Source organism: Cygnus atratus, chromosome 2 (assembly GCF_013377495.2).
Source record: "Cygnus atratus isolate AKBS03 ecotype Queensland, Australia chromosome 2, CAtr_DNAZoo_HiC_assembly, whole genome shotgun sequence".
NCBI lineage: Eukaryota > Metazoa > Chordata > Aves > Anseriformes > Anatidae > Cygnus > Cygnus atratus.
This window is the reverse complement of record NC_066363.1, coordinates 139,272,727-139,292,362: the sequence shown is the minus strand read 5'-3', so window position 1 is coordinate 139,292,362 and position 19,636 is coordinate 139,272,727. Positions and strand designations below refer to the sequence as shown.

The 19,636-nt window shown below is 37.0% G+C and overlaps 1 protein-coding gene across 5 annotated transcripts in view; it reads left to right on the top strand.

The window, feature by feature from the left end:
* The window catches only part of UBR5 (ubiquitin protein ligase E3 component n-recognin 5), an 83,888-nt gene that overhangs the window by 49,244 nt on the left and 15,008 nt on the right, over positions 1-19,636 (top strand). For 2 of the 5 annotated variants that reach the window (XM_050709100.1, XM_050709102.1), the window contains 22 exons: positions 699-896; positions 1,971-2,181; positions 2,798-2,842; positions 6,123-6,249; positions 7,567-7,718; positions 8,108-8,203; positions 8,614-8,737; positions 9,043-9,140; positions 9,971-10,119; positions 10,508-10,599; positions 11,551-11,697; positions 11,792-11,910; positions 12,001-12,127; positions 12,220-12,349; positions 12,913-13,073; positions 13,557-13,796; positions 14,708-14,831; positions 15,452-15,563; positions 16,679-16,810; positions 17,698-17,955; positions 18,320-18,588; positions 19,270-19,481. In XM_050709100.1, the coding sequence (XP_050565057.1) occupies positions 699-896; positions 1,971-2,181; positions 2,798-2,842; positions 6,123-6,249; positions 7,567-7,718; positions 8,108-8,203; positions 8,614-8,737; positions 9,043-9,140; positions 9,971-10,119; positions 10,508-10,599; positions 11,551-11,697; positions 11,792-11,910; positions 12,001-12,127; positions 12,220-12,349; positions 12,913-13,073; positions 13,557-13,796; positions 14,708-14,831; positions 15,452-15,563; positions 16,679-16,810; positions 17,698-17,955; positions 18,320-18,588; positions 19,270-19,481 (3,323 nt within the window). The remainder of the gene's footprint in view (positions 1-698; positions 897-1,970; positions 2,182-2,797; positions 2,843-6,122; positions 6,250-7,566; positions 7,719-8,107; positions 8,204-8,613; positions 8,738-9,042; positions 9,141-9,970; positions 10,120-10,507; positions 10,600-11,550; positions 11,698-11,791; positions 11,911-12,000; positions 12,128-12,219; positions 12,350-12,912; positions 13,074-13,556; positions 13,797-14,707; positions 14,832-15,451; positions 15,564-16,678; positions 16,811-17,697; positions 17,956-18,319; positions 18,589-19,269; positions 19,482-19,636) is intronic. The other 3 variants (XM_035546132.2, XM_050709101.1, XM_050709103.1) reach the window with 2 other exon arrangements.

The window sequence follows — 19,636 nt, the reverse complement described above, 5'->3', positions numbered from 1 at the left end:
CTCATTCAATTTCTACCTTGAATCAAAAGTAAAAAGGGGAAAAAAGCAACTTGATGGAATAGTTCCTGTGTTAGTGTAAACTGGCTAGCTAGCTATGTTTTGGAAGTGAGACAGGTGAAAATCCACTCTTGAGAACAAATGGAAGAGTTGGCAAAAATACCTTTGATAACAAAATGGATATGTTAAGGCTTTGTGCAACTCCCCTTTATTATCCATTCTTAAATATCCTATTTTATCTGATTGTACAGTTGATTACACTGTGCAGGCATCCATGAGGAAGACCTAGAAAAAAAATACCAGTCATTTCAGCGACTTTCATAAACAAAATATACTTTTTTGGGGATAGTTGAAGGATATATTTTTGACAAAGAAATGGAATTTGTTTGTTGGATTTCAATATATTCATCTTTCTTTGGAGTATTTAAGTAATCTAAAAGTGTAAGTAATGTATGTTTCGTTATGAATGTTTGTCATGATTTTTTAATAGTATTTGCTATCTCGAGCACATTTCAGGCGTTTGAGAAAGGGAATCTGCTGTCTGATGCTGACCCACTTGTAATTGTAGGAGACAGTAGTGTAAATGAGAACTTGGGGTAAACTCTCGCTGTTGGCAGTTAAGCAGAAATGGACCTTTTGAGAATGGAAATACTTATATAAGTTGTGGAGATTTAATTTTAAAATATTTTCCCCCAATGCAGGAATCTCCCATTATTCTTAGAGATGGAAATGGTACTATCTATCCAATGGCTAAAGACTGCATGGGTGGGATACGAGACCCTGACTGGCTTGACCTTCCACCTATCAGTAGTCTCGGAATGGGTGTTCATTCCCTAACAAATCTTCCTGCTAACTCGACCATCAAAAAGAAAGCTGCCATTATTATTATGGCTGTTGAGGTAATATAGTTTCTATTATATGTGTTTTTTTCTCTTGCTTTTATAAAACTATGCTTGAAGGGGCTTTGCGTTTAGATAACAGCTTGTATTTTTTTGGTATGGAAACTAATTTCAGCAGAAGATTCTCATAGAATCATCAAAGCAAAACCAAATTGATATAGTAAAGTGAAAGACCCATTGGTGGTGCGTGACTTCTGTATCGGGTTTTAACCCTGTTCTTAGGCATAACTTTTAAAGCTCTTGTCGTCATGTGTGTCCTGTCAGTGTGAAACTTTGTTTTATGAGTGCAAAGCTTTTCTGAGGGGTCCAGTGACTTTTCTTGTGAATGCAGTACACTTTTCACATTTTTGTACTTTATATTTGGACCATAAACTGTGAAACTATGGGAATCAAACATTTTTTCACTTGAATTGCATGTAGAGTCCTGTACTCATCTGTGGTGCTGTATGAGTAGTTTGGCTGTGAATTTATCTATCATGCCTGTATAAACCAATCATTGATTTGGTGATTTTCAGTTGGATCTGCTGTGTGCTGTGCTGCCACCAGGAGGTATTGTGTACCTGTTAGATTGATTTCGCAGTGGAGTACTTAACCACTGTGGAAAAGCAAGTTATATATGGAGTGAGCCTCCCAGACCTTCAGCAGCTTTTTGTCATTCACTTCTCCGCATGTTTATCACTTCTTTAAAACAAAATATATAAAAGCTAGTTAATGCAGACCCCTTATTTTTTCAGTCATACCACTTCTGCCAAGTTGGATGAAATTGAAGTAATTTATCTTAAGAACCCAGCTGTGAAGCCAAAGGCATACTTCTGGGAGTCTGATAGCTTCTGCTGCTTAAGCCTGTCTTTTCTTTTAACTCTTGTGCCTGAATGCATGCTGTTTTGAGTTTTTAATAGTGCTGTAATTGAGATGATGCATATTCTCAGCAGTTCCTGCACTGACTTCCAGAGAATGTCCTAGGTTTAGACCATTCTATTAATTTCAAACATGGAAACCTGGAAGCACCTACCAAACCTGTATGTCTATGGTTTTTGTACTTTCATTTAACTTACTTTATTCTTCTGAGTGCAGAAACAAACTCTAATGCAGCACATTCTGCGATGTGACTATGAGGCTTGCCGACAATACCTGATGAATCTTGAACAAGCAGTTGTCTTGGATCAGAATCCACAAGTGCTGCAGACGTTCCTTGGCCATAGATGTGATGGAAACCGCAATATTCTGCACGCTTGTGTGTCTGTATGCTTTCCAACCAGCAACAAAGAAACAAAAGAGGAAGAGGGTGAGCTCAACAGTGTCATGAAAATAATTGCACAGTAAACTTTTATGCATTTTCCAGAGTACTTGAAACAAAGCCTGCATTCTTCAGATATGAGTATCTTAAAATTTTGCACCTAAAATGTGTCCTAACCTGTCAAAGGTGCTGAGGCAACACTTTTATTACCCTCATAAAGGTTTATAAGTATTCAGTAGTTGGGAGTACTGAAGTGTTTTTATTGATTGCAAAAGACAAACTTTTTGCATCCCCATATTCATTTTAAATGAAGACAAGTATTTTTTCCTTTTATATTACTAGTATCCCCATTATATCACTAGTAAACATGAGAAACAATATATTTTTCAAGTGTTGTAGTGTACGTTAATGACTCCAATTTTACTTGCAGTTGACATGTAAGAAATGTGAAAAAGACTTTGTTAATCTTAGTCACTGACACCATATAAAAATGTCTATTAAATATTATTATGTAAAAAGTATGTTAACAGAACAACAAGGTTGCTAAGTCAAGCACTCAAAAAAAAAAATTAGGAGATCCAGAATTAAGTTTACCCAGGTGCTGTACATGGGTATGCATTGTGAAATGGTCTTTAATTACACCGTCATGCTATTTTTTCCACAGGACTACCTCATTCAGTGCACAAGATGGACGGTGCTCACCGAATGGGTAGCTATTCAATATTTCTTTTTATCCTCATCATTCAGTGTGTGGCCCCATTCCTTACTTCTGCACACCATACAAACCCTGCACTGAATAATGAATGAACTTCTTTGTGAGATTTTTGTATGGTGCTGTCATTGAATTTTAGTCATTTATAAACCTTATTTGTTCTTCACATCCCTATTTATAAAATGAAGCTAATGGTACAGATTTCTCATCTCCTGAAGGTGGTATAGCTTGAAGTTTTTCTGCATTCAAAGCTGTTGACATATTTTTGAGGGTTCTGTTTGAGAAGTCTAGGGCCTAACCCCATTTTTTTGAGTAGGTGTTATTTCATAGCACTTTATTCCAGAGCTGGATTTAATAGTAATCTTAGTTGTTCTGTGGATGTTATTTATCTCTGTGAATCAGGCACCTTTTCTGTGTCTAAAAATGAGTAAAATGTATCACTATCATCTATAAAAACTTGTTTAACAAAGTTCTCTGTGTTGGTAGATGTGACTGAAATAGGATCCAGTTCTCCGTAGCGATGTCCAGTGGCGTTAAACACAAAACAGACCTTTCCCTTCTCCTTTCCAAGCTGTTACTGCCTTACTGCTTGCACCTTTCCAATTCAGCAGCAAACAAGGCACAAACAGCTTGCTCATTGTACAACCCTTCATCTATGGTGTGTCGTCCATCCTGTGCACTGATTGAGGCAGGGGTCTTGTTGAGGAAAAACAAAACAAACAAAACAAACCCCACCACCACCAAAAAACTATCTGTGTAACTGAAGACTTTTACTAAAGCACACAAGGAAGCTGAAATAAGGATGCATGGGCAAACTTAATCTGACTTTTCCTAATTTGAGTGCTTGTCTTTGCAACCTTGACATTCTTTCAGTAACTTCATTTGGATGTAATTTAACTTTCTGAAATCTGAAAAGTGTGAACCTGATGGACTTTAACACCCCTCTGCCTCTCTCTTTCTCTTCACAAATGTTGTTTTAAAAAAGGGATTCATGTCTTCATATTCAAATCCCATTCACCTTCCACTGTACCTGCTAGAGTTTGGTACTAGGACAAGCCTATTTTCTGTGTATCATCTGGAGGGCAGTGCTGACTAATGTAGTCTGTAAGTTATACAGCCATTTGTTAAACTGTAAAGAAGATTGATTTAGGACTAAAGGCTTCAATTCCAGGCTCTAGGTGTGGTGTTCCTTAAGTTGCAGAAAATGCTGCCCTTTCCCAGCTAGCACCCGCCCGAGATCTTCCTCATTAACTGCCAGAAGGGGAATAGAAAAGGCAGGGATGAGCTTTTTGTGTTCTCGGATCCTATGCCTAGTTTCCCCATAGTTTCTGCAGTGTAAGATAAAGGAATTGCAGAAAGAGTGGACCTGGACCTGGAAGGCTGCTCTGTTACTCTGCTTTTTGATATCACCTCAGTCGAGCTAGCAGAAGGAATCTTACGTCCAAAGAAGGCGGAATTGTTAAAGATTTATGATACTAAACTTCAGATTACTGTAATGAAAACATATAAATCGAGGTGTTTTTTCCTAGAAAACTATGGCAGATTTCATAAAGCATCAAAGCAGCTAATTACCTGTAGAGCCAGGGCATTTACAATTGATGGATTTCCAAAAATGAATGCTAACTTTAAGTGGAACAGCTAAAGTTCAGTTAGTTTACTGCAGGACAGTAAGACTGCAGGATAGGTGAAATCTCTCTCTTGAAGAGAATTTGCATTGCTTGAGGGATCACTCTTGAGAGCTGCTGTGTGAGGAGGCCAGAAGTACTGCGTGATGCGTCATGAAGTAAGAAGTGGTTTCCAGATCTGGTGCGTCTTGGAAAGGAGTACGGCACAAATGGCAGTTCACTTCCAACTACAGGTCAACGAGTATAGAACCAGGGGCACAAGTGTAGGAGTGTGTCAAGCACTCGATAGTTGTCTGCTGTGGATAGTTAATGACTCTTGTCTGTAAGCTGTGGATAGTTAATGACTCTTACCTGTAAGAAACGTGCATGTACTTGAGAACAAGCAAACCCCAAATCTTTTGCTACTCATCACTACCTGAAGTAGGAGATCTGAAGAATAAAGGTACTATAAAAGCTGACAAACACTCTCAAATTACCTTATTCTATCAATTCAAAATGTAGAGTATTAGTAGGTAATGGTCTTGTGAAAAAAAATTGGGATTATCCAGGTCTTAATACTGTCAGCAGAGAACAGAAGTGTAGAGGATGGCGAGTGTCAGTTTGCAAAGCCTTTAATTGGGAAGTGAGCAGTAGCTGTAGCAACTTTGAAACATGTTCTGAAAGAATGATCATATTCACTTTGAAGAGGAAAAAAAAATACTCAAATGAAACTTTTCCTTCTATTTTTTTTTTAACAAAGACTGTTGTTCAGTCTGAATTGAAAATAGCTCATCTCCTGGCCTGTGTCATGCTGAATGTAGCTTCTCTTTCAATTCTTTCGGTATCTATTGCTAGAGTGATTCGTAACTTGCTGTGCAGTGGCTGTTATTTCTGCCAGTAGCCTAAAGAAGCAGTGGGTGTTACTGTATGCAAGCCTTGCACAGTTGGCTTCTACTGTTCTGTATTTATTTTGCAGATAAATCTAAATTAGGCCTTTGGTTCAAGTGGCTGCTTCAAGTTGTGCTCTGTACAACTAGGCAATTTTTTTATGTTCTATACAGCACTTGGCACAGCTCAGTCCTGCTTATGACTAGGACTTTTATGTGTTGTGGTACCTAGGCTTTTGGATGTGAGAAGCAATGCTTCTTTATTTTTAATTTAAACTGATTGTGCTACCATATTATACTCTTACCACAGTTTTCCTAAGCACGCTCGTAAGTAGAGTGTGTATCTTACAGACCCACAACTCTGCATTGTTGTTCACAGCTGTTAATTGTGAAGTGTGTGGTGTTTTTTTTGTTGTTCTGTTTTTTTTTTTTTTGTCATTACTTTTGAAGCCTTTACTTACCAAATGTCTAGAGTCAACTGTGTGGTAGATCCTTGTCTCTTCATGACACTGAAAGCTTGTTCTGGAACATGGGTGCCTTAAGTTTCCTTCTTTTGCTTTCTTCCCTTTTAGAAATCAAACCCAGTCAAAATTATGATTAATACTTGTCCAAAATAAAAGAATAATGAAAAATCCTACTTGAGACTATTGTTGCCCTCTAAATCTTAAATAAACAAATGCAGGGAATGTTTTACGATTAGTGGCATTTCATGCCTTATACTCCTTCCTTATAATTTTCCCAAGTAAAATTTTTACACTAACGTTTCTCTGATTTATTTTTTTTCAGAAGCAGAGCGCTCTGAAAGGAATACATTTGCTGAAAGGCTCTCTGCTGTGGAAGCTATTGCAAATGCAATCTCAGTTGTTTCAAGTAACGGCCCAGGAAGTCGGGCAGGATCATCAAGCAGCAGAAGGTAATGTTTTCTTGTTTTCTATATGTTAATTTTGGTATTAATTACCAATCTCTTTTAATTCTTTCTTTCAGTCTAGTTTAAGAATAGTTTCTATTGCTAGTGTGAAGTCAGATTTCACTTCTTCAAGGAGAAAAAGATGGAGCTCTAGTCCTGTACCCCCAACCCTCTCAGCTGATGGTGGGATGTTTCTAAACTGATTGTCTTTTCTGGGGTTGCGGCATTAACTCCTCAGTAGTAAAGTGGAAATATTTCTCCTTGGGAGAAAAGGATAAGCTCTAGTGTTCTTCATAAAGGTGAATTAAATATCTTGGAAGGGAAGTACTCTAGTTGTGCCCAAGTTCTTTCTCTTATGAGAATTTCTGAGGAAGGTGGTCACTTAGGCAGATAAATAGAAAAATAGAATTTCCTAGTATGTCTGATTTCACTGAAGTTCTTCCTCTTTCCATCATGGTAACTGAGTGGTGATCATGTCAAGAGAACCAAAAGGTGTCTGTATTGAGTTCTGGTCAGTTCAGAGCACTCCAGATGAGGGCATAGTTTTTTTTTTTAAACTTAGTGCTGTAGTCAGAGCATTTGATGTAAAATTATGTCTTTATCCTTCCCAAGCTGCAGTCCTTATCGCTGTGATAATTTTGATATGGGAGGTGAGGACTGAAGCTTCCCTCCTGTGTTCTACAGAAGACTTAGCTGTTTAAAAGGATGTGCATTTAAAAAAAAAAAAAAGTACCTCTTTGTATCACACTAAATTCTTTGGCTATACATTATTCCCATCACTTTTTCCTCTTGTAAGATGATATGGAATTTCTTAAAATTGTTTGACTATCGTCAGTAAAACAGTACTTTGTTGAAAAATTTTAAATTAAATGCTACCTTAAAAATAATTTTAAGCCCTTTTTTCAATTCCTTCATGAACTTGTTTTTTGAAGTTAGATTTAAAAAGCATCAACAGGAGCAAACGCCAGGGTCCTGGCAACAAGCTTGGGGCAAAAGGAATTTCAAATAGTGGTGATAATGCCTGTCACCTGCTCTACCCTGCAGCAGGCAGTGCTGAGGAAGAAAAAGTGAACGTGTTCTGGGCTCAAACCCATCTCGATTAGTCGATGACTGCCTCTTCTTCCATGGCTGGTATATCCTGTTATAACAAAATGGAACACAGGAATGAAAAATACCTCTTTGCTTGTTCTACACAATGATGAAGAAAAATGTAAATAAGAAGTTTGGTTTCGTTTTTCAGTTTGAAAGTCAGCTTTAAGATGTTCTAATGATAAATGAAAATGAGTTTGAATTTTTACCTTTTTATTTTATTTTTTTATTCAGTTTGAGACTAAGGGAGATGATGAGAAGATCCTTGAGAGCTGCTGGATTGGGCAGACATGAAGCTGGTGCTTCATCAAGTGATCACCAGGACCCAGTTTCTCCACCAATAGCTCCTCCCAGCTGGGTTCCCGATCCTCCTGCAATGGATCCGGGTAAGTCTGCTGTTGTATCAAATTAGACTGTAAAATAAGAGATTTAATGAAGGAACCAATGACTTTAAGGTAAATTGCTTAGACTTGACTGTGAGACTGAAACATTTAATGTCATTGAGATAGCAAGGCATGCTTTAAGACTTTACTGAAGGCTTAAAAGCTCTTCTTTTAATCCCGTATGTGTCTTTCTTATGCTGGTGTCAAACTTCCGTGAAGTGTGCTTTATACTGTTGGCTCCATTGATGCTAGCCTGGGAATGTGGCCGTTTGTAGGAAAGAGTACCCATTAAATAGAGAAAGCTTGCAGTGTGTTAGACGCTGCAGAAAGAGCATGTTGTTAGGGATGTCTTTATATATTGATATACATCCTGCTGTTCTGTTTACTGAAAGATGGTGACATTGATTTTATCCTGGCCCCCGCTGTGGGATCTCTTACCACAGCAGCGACTGGCACCGGCCAAGGACCGAGCACCTCCACGATACCAGGTGAGGACCTGCTGCTTATCTGATTATGCTTTAGAAGCAAAATGGTCTGAAAAGACATCTTCGCTTGCACAGACTTTCTACATATGCAAACACTTCTAACCAAATGAAGATTGGATTGAAGCAGAATTTCACGAGTGCACAGAGTACCTGAAATTTTATGTAAAAATTATTTTTACCTGAAGAATGAGAAACATAAAAATTTGGTGATCAGTATGAAATTGGGCTTACTGTGTGTATCTCAGAACGTAATTTGGAACTGAAATTTACAGTATTTCAATGAAATGTTGCTGCAGCTAACAAACTGATGACTGACGAATCACTGAAGTGAAACATTGAATTATTTGTTTTTAATGGGTAGTCATTTTTTTGAGGGAAGACTGTTTCTCTGCATTTTCATTTTCTCATTATAGGGCCTTCTACTGAACCATCTGTAGTGGAATCAAAAGATCGGAAGGCAAATGCTCATTTCATACTGAAATTGCTGTGTGATAGTGTTGTTTTACAACCTTATCTTCGAGAATTGCTGTCAGCCAAGTAAGAGTTTTCAAATGAATTTTCATTATTCTTTTTAATGTTACATAACACAGTTTATTGTATAGAGACCTTTTAAAAAGTTTAATTTAGAGTTACATCAGCTAAAATGGAGAATGTTAGAAAGTTGGCGGCTTTTGTATCATGTACAGAAGTAAAATGAGTAAAAGTGCTTAACCACTCCCTGGTATTTCTATTTGCACAAGGGTAGCAGTGTTAAGTTTCTGTATGCTTCCTACCTTTCCTGTTGGAAAAAAAAATAAACATAAAAGGTCAGTGTTTTGACTTTTCTTTTTCTTCCCCACTAGGGATGCAAGAGGCATGACACCATTTATGTCAGCAGTTAGTGGCCGGGCATATCCTGCTGCAATTACAATTCTAGAAACTGCACAAAAAATTGCTAAAGGTACATCAGTTTCACTAATTATTAGTGTGTTGTTTATTTCTAAAATTTGGTATTAGCATATGTTCAGATTCATTACAGTACTTCTTTGTATGCAGTAGTACATGGGTTTGAGCAACAGGTGTTGGTGATAAACATGTCTTTACAAAATAGTAAAGTATACTGCTGCATGTTTTGGAAATCTGTTATGGAGTGTCACCCTTATTTGTAGTGTATGTATTATGATAGATTTATATGAATATTACTGCTTTTGTGCTTTACAATCATTATTGATTTAAGGTTCCACTTCCCAGTGGTACACAGGTATCACAGTGAATTTATGTCTTTGAACTGGGGGGGAAAAGATCAGTAGGCCAAAGTAGATGTTACTAAAGTGACTTTTATGCAAACACATACTTTGTGACTCTTTCAACATTGGTGTTTATTTAAGTATTTAATTGATCATATGTGAAGCTGAACTTAAGGAGAAACTTAAGCAGATCAGATTTTGTCACACAACCATTCTATAGGACTGAGTGTATTCCTCATAAGAATATTGCTCAAATTATTTTTTTTAATCCTTCAAAATGGTGATTCATTGAATTAATCAGAATGCAAGTGAATTTAAAACTGGAGGAAGATTGTTCAAGGTTATTTTTCAGTCAGGAGCTGGCAGCAGCTTCTGTAACAATTACCTGTGATGTGACATACAAGGTTTTAAAAAAAAAAAAAAAGTGAAGGAGACTTCATTGGAACTTAATCTGTGATTCTTCTGTCAAGTATGGATTTTGTTGGTTGTTTCTGTGGTGTTTTTTTTTTTCTTTTTAAACGCTGCCATTCTTTTCTTCTTTTAGCTGAAGCAACTTCAAGTGAAAAAGAAGATGATGTGTTTATGGGAATGGTTTGTCCTTCCGGTACAAATCCAGATGACTCTCCCTTGTATGTTTTATGTTGTAATGATACATGCAGTTTTACCTGGACTGGTGCAGAACATATTAACCAAGTAAGGCTTTTTTCCTTTTTAAGTAATATTTTTCAACCATGTATTATGTTAGTCTAGTGATCTAATTTTTGAGTCATTGAAGTAGTTTTAATTTTTGTAACTCGTCTACTATTGTCACTGCTTCTTACTCTCAAGGCAGGCAGTGTTGGTCAGAATATTGCTTAATGGGTGTGGTTTTCACCTCACTAACTTTGGCAAATTTTTTGATGGAAATAGCTCTTTGAAAGCAGTGAATGTTAAAATTAGCAACAGTTTCACTTTCTAGAATCGACTGACTTCTGAGTGAAGGCATCAGGTTTAACAAGTGCAATTTTATTTTAACACGAAATGTTTTCGGATAGAAAGTGCATCAAGGAAAAACTCTGCATAATACTTTTAATTTTTTTAGGATATATTTGAATGCCGAACATGTGGCCTGTTAGAATCTCTTTGTTGCTGCACAGAATGTGCAAGGGTCTGTCACAAAGGACATGACTGCAAGTAAGTATTGTGTTCTGTTTCTTACAATTAAATCAGTCTTGTGGCTTTTTTCTTTACTGGTGATTGGTTTTGGTTGTTTTTTCCCCTTGATTGTTTTTGGTTGTTTTTTTCCTTTGATTTAAATCTTCAGATATTAGAGAACAGAAGATCAGTAAAATATTTTAAATATATTTTCCTTTTCTTCTGCTCTGTAGGATTTATTTTATGGGTCTGAATTAATAACATGAAGCCATCTCGTAATTTTCACTTTATAGAATTCAGAGTAACTGAATAAGTCTAACACCTTTAAGTGCTTAATAATCTGAGAATAATATTCTTCATTTTGGGCACCTCCAAAAATTTTCTGAAGCCTGTGATTCCCAAGGACAGATCGTTCTTGTAAACTTTCATAAAGAAGTGTGGTATATTTATCTCCAAGATCAACTGTAATAAAGGGAGAAGTGAGCTAGCAGTCAAATGGACAGTCAAGATGTCTCTGATCAACCCGACCAAAGCTTTGAAGCTGCAGATGTTCTGTACCGCTGTTACAGTGTGTAAATGTTACCACATTAATATCCTTGCTATAGTAAGCTAACAAATACAAAGATATTCTCAGCATTTTGACAATTATTGAGGTTTTACTGCATGTAGAAAGGAACTTCAACTTAACTTTGGCTGGAGGATATTTTGGGGAAGAATATACGTTCTTGGATGAGCTTTAAGGCGCTATGAAAAGCTCTACAGTGAAACAGCCCTCATAAAGTGAGTGTAGGAAACAAGAATAGCAAATGCCAAGTGTAGCGGCGTTAAAAAATGCATTTCTTTTTTAAGCTACATCTTTGTATCTTGCTAATATAATAAACAAAAACTGTAGTAGGAGTTGTGATGTCTACAATAACACCTACAGCCTGTGGAAAATATTTGGTATGTTAATGAACAGTGTTTGCAGCTCACCTTTTCTCTTTCTTATAGGCTGAAACGAACATCCCCCACAGCTTACTGTGATTGCTGGGAGAAGTGCAAGTGTAAAACACTAATTGCAGGACAGAAATCTGCTCGCCTTGATCTCCTTTACCGCCTGCTTACCACCACAAATCTTGTTACTATGCCAAATAGCAGGTAAGTTCATATGTGTAGTGACTAGAGCAGAATAATCTTCATTGCTTAAAATATCTGGTATATGATATCTCCACTAATCAATTTTTCATTACAGGGGAGAACATCTCCTACTATTTTTAGTACAGACAGTTGCCAGGCAAACTGTGGAACACTGCCAATACAGACCACCTAGAATTAGGGAAGATCGTAATCGTAAAACTGCAAATCCTGAAGGTAAGAGCCCTTTCACTGAAATAAATGGTATTTATAATAAATGACAAAAATTCAATACCTCTTCCTCATATTGCTTTTTTATCTCTATAGATTCTGATATGCCTGATCACGATTTAGAACCTCCTCGATTTGCTCAGCTTGCTTTGGAACGTGTTTTGCAAGACTGGAATGCACTGAAGTCTATGATCATGTTTGGCTCCCAGGAAAATAAAGACCCGTGTGTATTTACAAATAGTCGTCAATGTAAAGTTTGATCTGATGTTTGAGACCTGCTGACTTACATAAAATTTAATTTCTTTTTTTCCTAAGTCTTAGTGCAAGCAGTAGGATAGGCCATCTCTTGCCTGAAGAACAAGTTTACCTTAATCAGCAAAGTGGAACTATTCGCTTGGACTGTTTTACGCATTGCCTTATTGTCAAGTGTACAGCAGATATTTTGGTAAGCACACTTAGCCATGTTTTACGTAGACTTCTGAATAGTCATAGAATGGTATGGCTTGGCAGGGAACCTTGAAGATCATCTGGTCTGTCCCCCTGCTGTGCAGAGACATCTCTCACTAGATAACGTTGCTCAAAGACCCGTCCAACTTTGAACTCTTCCAGGGATGGAGCATCTGCAACATCTTTGTGCAACCCATTCCAGTGTCTTACCACATTCATTGTGAAAAATTTCTTTGCTATATCCTATTTAAATATACCTTCTTTCAGCTTAAAACTGTTGCGCATCATCCTGTCACAGGCTCTGGTAAAAAGTCTTTTTCCATCTTTCTTATAAACTCCCTGGATATGGGGATATTAATATTATATATATGGGGATATTAATGGGATATTCTAGTGTATTTTGGGTGATGCACTGTGAGACTAACATGAGAATAACTTCAGATCATGTTATTTGCGAAGTTATGCTGGTATGACTGTGGTCTGTTCTTGAATCTTAATCTGTCTTGTTTTGTGCTTCTAAATTACACGCTATTATTGGGTTGTAATAATCTGTTTCTGTAGCTTTTAGATACTTTACTGGGTACTCTGGTAAAAGAATTACAAAACAAGTATACGCCAGGACGTAGAGAAGAAGCGATTGCTGTTACAATGAGATTCCTGCGTTCTGTGGCAAGAGTGTTTGTCATTCTTAGCGTGGAAATGGCTTCTTCCAAAAAGAAAAAGTAAGTGCGGAAGGTAGGAGGGGGTTGTTTTGGTTGTTTGCTTTTTTGTTAATTCTCTCAATAAATGAGTTGATACTCATCAGTAATAGGCAGAAACATTTGAACTAAGGTGCAGTCTGTAGGCGGTGTTGTATTGAAATGTATGTGCCTCAAGATTGCACAATAGCTGCTGGTGTTGTGTGTAGCTTGTAAAGTTTAGTTTCTTAAGATAAGTGCTGAACTTCTCTGTTCAGGGTTTTGGGAAGTAGGTTTTTTATTATGTTAGTCAAAAATACAATCTTTATCTGTTTATCATTGGTAGATTTAGATGCTCAGCCTTAGTCTCTCAAGTTACTGAATGTTTCTAACTGACTTTAGTAGTTCTGCATATTGCTGCTATATACACATGTATGTACATACTAAAGATAGGATTGTTTGAAAAATTTGTTGAAAAATTCATATTGAAGATGTACTTACCTTTATTTTTCCTTATTTTTTCCCTAGCAATTTTATTCCACAGCCAATTGGAAAATGTAAACGTGTATTCCAGGCATTATTGCCCTATGCTGTCGAAGAGTTGTGCAATGTAGCAGAATCTTTAATTATTCCGGTCAGGATGGGAATTGCACGTCCTACAGCACCCTTTACTCTCGCTAGCACCAGCATAGATGCCATGCAGGGAAGTGAAGAACTATTTTCTGTGGAGCCTCTACCACCAAGACCATCATCTGACCAGTCTAGCAGGTAAAAGCTCACTATTTGTTCTTTGCAAAGACTGTTAAAGATGGGTTTTGTTCTATGTTTTTGTTGTTGTTTTGGTTTGTGTTTATTAACCTTTTGTTAGTAGAAAAATGGTAAAGCTTCTTATTCTGGACGAGTATTTTGGAAATACTTTCCTACTGACGGTTTTCTTATGTAATTTAGGTTGATAGTGATGTCCAGAGGTCATCACCCTGTCCCCTTCCCCCTGTACTCCCACATCCCCATAAGTCCCTATTCAAGTTTTTGTCAGAAATCCCCATTCAAGTTTTTGTCAGGTCACTCAGGCCCTTGTCCATTTGGATGCAAAATCTCTCCAAGGATTTAGATTCCACAATCTTTTGGTATAACCTTTTTGGATTGGTGACCACGCTCACTGTGAAACCGTTTTTGAAATGTTTTATTTTTTATTTCCCTCTTCCTTCTCCTTTATTTTAGCATAACATGAATTTCTTGTTCTAACTTACATCCATTTCTTCTTGCCTTCTGCTGTATACCTCTGAGAAATAATAAAAAAAAAATGTTTTTGCTGGCGTTCAACTGAATGCAAGTGATCTACTGACTTTGGAAGTATTTACACATGAAGCATGGAGTCTCTCTTACAAGTTTTTGAAGGTCTTTACAGGTTTTAGGTGGTCTAGGTGTGCTAATTTACCATTTCATTTGAGCTTTGCTATCAGTGAGTTATTCTGCCTACTATCCACCCATCTAGGAAAAAGAAGCTGATCTTAGTTTCATGATAAACCTGCAAAAGTCTTTCTTCAGTCTGTTTTTTTCAGTCTAGACACTTCATGCTTTTAGAAGGTTTCATTTTAAAAAGGATCAGAACTGATGCTTTTTTTTCCTTTCCTTATTAATGCTTTTTTTTGTTATAACCTCTTTCTTTTTCTTTTAAGTTCTAGTCAGTCTCAGTCATCGTACATCATAAGGAATCCTCAGCAAAGACGAATCAGCCAGTCACAGCCAGTTCGTGGCAGGGATGAAGAACAAGATGATATCGTTTCAGCAGATGTGGAAGAGGTCAGTTTTCTTTTTCTCCCTTTCTTTCTTCCCGTCAGTATGGGACCTAATGCATTAGCATATGCTTTAATATCAGAGCCAAAAATTCATGCATCAAGGCCTTTAGCTTGCAAAAGATACTCAGGGTATCCCTTACAGCACAGCAATATTTTGTGGAGTCCATAAAATTCCATAAGCATTTTGTTTTCATAGAGCTTTGAATACAAAACTATGTTGTTTCCAGCAACATAGAGTTACGTGAGAGTATACGAAGTATATACAAAGCATTTGACAGAATAACAGTATGATTTAGCATACAATACATACATCTGTAGTCTCCTTTATATGTAATCTTACACTTTGTTATAACTCCCTTTAAAAATGGTCTTTCAACGTATGGTTATTAGAGGGACTTCTACCAGGATGATAGCGCTTCCCTATTTAGACTTCTGGGCTTTGTTCAGTGTTACCCTTTCATCATTAAAATCTAATGTCCAAAGCTGTCTTTCATTCGTGGGATCTTTTTCTTAGGTCTTTTTTCTTGTTAGTTTTTTAAATGAAAGTTTGCACTTTGCTTTTGAAAACACATAGATCTTTGATATAGAAATTATTTTGGTATAAAATTAAAACGCTCTTTCCAGGTTGAGGTGGTTGAGGGGGTAGCTGGTGAAGAAGACCATCATGATGAGCAGGAAGAACATGGTGAAGAAAATGCTGAAGCAGAAGGACAGCATGATGAGCATGATGAAGATGGTATGTATAATGTACATCGTGCATATTACTGGTTGGGTGAACTAACTGTGCATCAAAACCAAAAGGGATCTTCATAGTCACTAATGATCATGATTTGGGAGATTTCCATAAACAGAGAATCAAAGGAGTTAGGGCTACACATCATAGAAAGGAGATGGGTAAAATTGCAGATTGCAGTGTACCTCCCTGATAAAAGTAATTTTTATTTTTGCACAAGGAGAGACTATTAAAGCATCAAAGAATAAAAAAAAAAAAAAAGCTTGTTAGATGTTAACATATTAGATTTTTCCTTTTGTATTTGCTACTGTTGACAAAGTATTGACAATTTTTGACGCAAACTGTTTGGAGGACTGAAAAGTAGCTAAGCTCTTGAATGACTAATGATAGAATAGCAGTTATGGTAGATGTGCTCTCAAAAAGGATCTGAACCGTGGTGAACCAGTTTTCAAACTACTCGTGAAATATGGAATTATGGATCAATTTTTAATAGAAAAAATTCATCCATTACGTTTGGAAATTCTTAGTATTAATGTGACTTATCTTGTCTCTTTGGGATTAGATTGTCCAAAAGTATGATTTAAATAAAATTACCTTCTATTCTTTCTGTCTGTGCCTCATGTTTCCAGTCAGCACATTTACAGGACAGGAAATCTGTTTATCCACTTGCTGAGTATTTGGAATATTAATTCTAAAAACTTAAAATTGAATAGAACCTGTATTTTTAAATAGATTTTTTTTAAAAAAGTTTTCAGATATTCCTTGGATATTCACTTGAAATAGCATATGGTTAATTTCTCATACATGTCCACAAATAGCTGTGGAGTCTTTTGGTTTGAGCAACTAATCCTTCAAGCCTTAATTTTCAGTGTGTGTATTGAATGTATGCGCACAGCACTGAGTGAGAAGGTCGGGGTAGCTAACTGCTGAAAAATGAGGAAAAAGCTGCAAGTATTGCTTCATGTTTGCACTGCTTTTATTCTCTTTCCCTGTATATCTTTTAGTTTTTGCTATAGTCAGGGGCTCTGGGTTTAGTTTAATGTCTTTTATGAGCTACTACAGCCACTCTGTTTTTCTCTGTTTTTAAACGTGAGTTTTTTTTATATTGTTTTTTGTAGGCAGTGATATGGAGTTGGATTTACTAGCTGCTGCTGAAACAGAAAGTGACAGTGAGAGTAACCACAGTAATCAGGACAATGCTAGTGGGCGCAGAAGTGTTGTCACTGCAGCTACTGCTGGCTCAGAAGCAGGTATGCTACATGTTTAATCTAGCCGTTTAGATATTAGGATTAAACTGTACAGGAAAAAGAAATGTAGTAGTAGTTTAGCTTTAATAGGGGCAGGACTGGTTTCAGCTAAAAAAAAAAGTTATCTTTTGCCTTTGGAGCTGGACTGAATCCAGCACTTCAAACATATACTGGAGAAATGATTTACTTCACAATTAGATTGAGCAGAGTGAGAATTACCTGATCATGATGTTCTTATAACAAACACCTTTCCCTCGTAATCTTTTCCTTTTCTTTTTCTTCTTCAACCAGCTTCTTCCCTCACACCTCCATCTTCCAATATTTCCTGTTTTTCCTTTGCCTATAATTAGAAGGAACTATGCAGATTTTTTTGCAGAAGGTGTGCTAAAGTGAGAGCCATCTTCTCTGCTCTTACAGAGCTTCTGCATGTGTTAGCTGAAGATTATCTATCACTCCCATGAAGTGCAGTGAAATATTTTCACTCATTTTTAGTGCAGAAGTTAGCTATGGTTTAAAGCAAAATTTGAAACCTGAACAATCATTTAAAGGCTTTTTGAAAGTAACTGCTCTACTGTCCAGTCTGGAAGCCCAGCTTTTAGAGCTTTCTGACAGGGCAGAATCAGTGAACGTTTTAAAAATCAGATTATTTCTTCATTTGTCTTTTGAAATGCAAATAATCTCAGTGCTTTTGTTTTTGTGAAACTGGTTTTGGAAAATTTGCAGTATGTCATAAGGATAATTTACTGAAAATTTGTGGTAGTGGTATGTGAATGGTTTTTATAACGTGTAATTTCTTAAGGAAAACGTTTTTACAACAGTTGTATGATATATCTGTGCATGCATATGACTGCAATTGTCAATTACTGTTTATTGCTTATTTCCTTTAATAGGAGCTAGCAGTGTACCGGCATTTTTTTCTGAAGATGACTCTCAATCAAATGATTCTAGTGACTCGGATAGCAGCAGCAGTCAGAGCGATGACATAGAACAGGAGACCTTTATGCTTGATGAGCCTCTGGAGCGAACCACAAATAGCTCACACGCCAATGGTGCTGCCCAAGCTCCTCGTTCTATGCAGTGGGCTGTACGCAATACCCAAAACCAGAGAACTACTAGCACTGCTCCTTCTAGTACATCAGCCCCAGCAGGCAAGTCTGAGTAAAATGCATTCATGAAAGTCAATTAACTTGTGGCTTTGCTCCCTCCTCTGTTTTCATTTGTTCTCTTAAGGACGAAATGTTACATATTTGTTCTAGAAGGACAGCAATGACATACCTTGACTGTTCTAGTACTGGTTTTGAGTTTAACAGAAGGAAGGATCCAGTCTAGTTCTTAAAATGGTATAAATATGCTTGCAGTAGCTAGTCATGTTTTTTCTAGGTAGTAACTTTTTACTTGCTATAGATGTGATGTCAGTAATATTTACAAGGGTTTTTACTAGAAATGATATCTGTCAATACATAAAATGCGTAGCAAAGCTTAAATTCATTAATGTCATACTTTTATATTTAGCAAGTTCAGCGGGCTTGATTTACATCGATCCATCCAACCTACGTCGGAGTGGTACCATCAGTACGAGCGCAGCAGCAGCAGCTGCAGCACTTGAAGCCAGCAATGCAAGCAGCTATTTAACATCTGCAAGCAGTTTAGCAAGAGCATACAGTATAGTGATACGGCAGATATCTGACCTAATGGGTCTGATTCCCAAGTACAATCATTTAGTGTATTCTCAGATCCCAGCTGCAGTGAAGCTGACTTATCAAGATGCTGTTAACTTACAGGTAAGAACACACACAACTTTGTATACATACATTTTCAGTAGAATTAGGATTTTTTTTTTAGATGGAATCATAAAATAGTTGAGGTTTTTAAAGACCAGAATAGAAAAGAATGAAGAAAGCTGGCTGGTGTTGGATCAAGAACCAAATCAGTGGAGTTAGCAAATGGCAAGAAAATCAGGCTACAGAGCTAATATTGGAGCCAAGTAAGGAAAAGACTGAGCTAAAAGAGGAATTTTGTATGCAGTTAAAATTAAGATCTGCATAGAAAATTGTCCTTTTCGCTGAAGTTGCAAGTGGTGAAGGATGGAGGACACCATATTGGGATGAGGGCTGTTAAAGCTACCAAAAATTTGGGAATTAGACCAAAATGTACATAGCTGTGCAGTGTGGACATAAGGTGAGGAGTAGAAGAGGTACCTAAGAATGAGGGAGAGATCGTGAGGATGCTTTACAGAAACACTAAGGTAGTAAGGGAAGAGAGCTGCACGCCACTACAGTAAATCAGCTATCTCCATAAAGCTTTCAGAAATTGTTCGTTGGCCATTCTTGAGTGGGATTTTAGAGTCTCTTTGTAGGAAATCATATGTAACTGTAAAAGCAATGGTGAAGGCTTGTGTTGAGATTGCATTCTATCATCTGTTTCTGTTGTTTGCAAAACTCATTAAATCTCATTTTCTGTAGAATTATGTAGAAGAAAAGCTTATTCCTACTTGGAATTGGATGGTTAGTATCATGGACTCTACAGAAGCACAGCTGCGTTATGGTTCTGCGTTAGCATCTGCTGGTGATCCTGGGCATCCAAATCATCCTCTCCATGCTTCTCAGAACTCAGCCAGAAGGGAAAGGATGACAGCTCGTGAGGAAGCTAGCTTAAGAACACTCGAGGGAAGAAGGTATGAAAATAGTTTGATTATTGCATGGGATATGAAGTACTAGTTTAGTTTAATTCTGTAATGCAGCAGCATAGTTATTGTTTTGATTTAAGGTGGCTTCCTGTGTTGTTGTTGGTACTTGGTTTATTCTGATGTAGTAGCTTTATCTCAGGTAT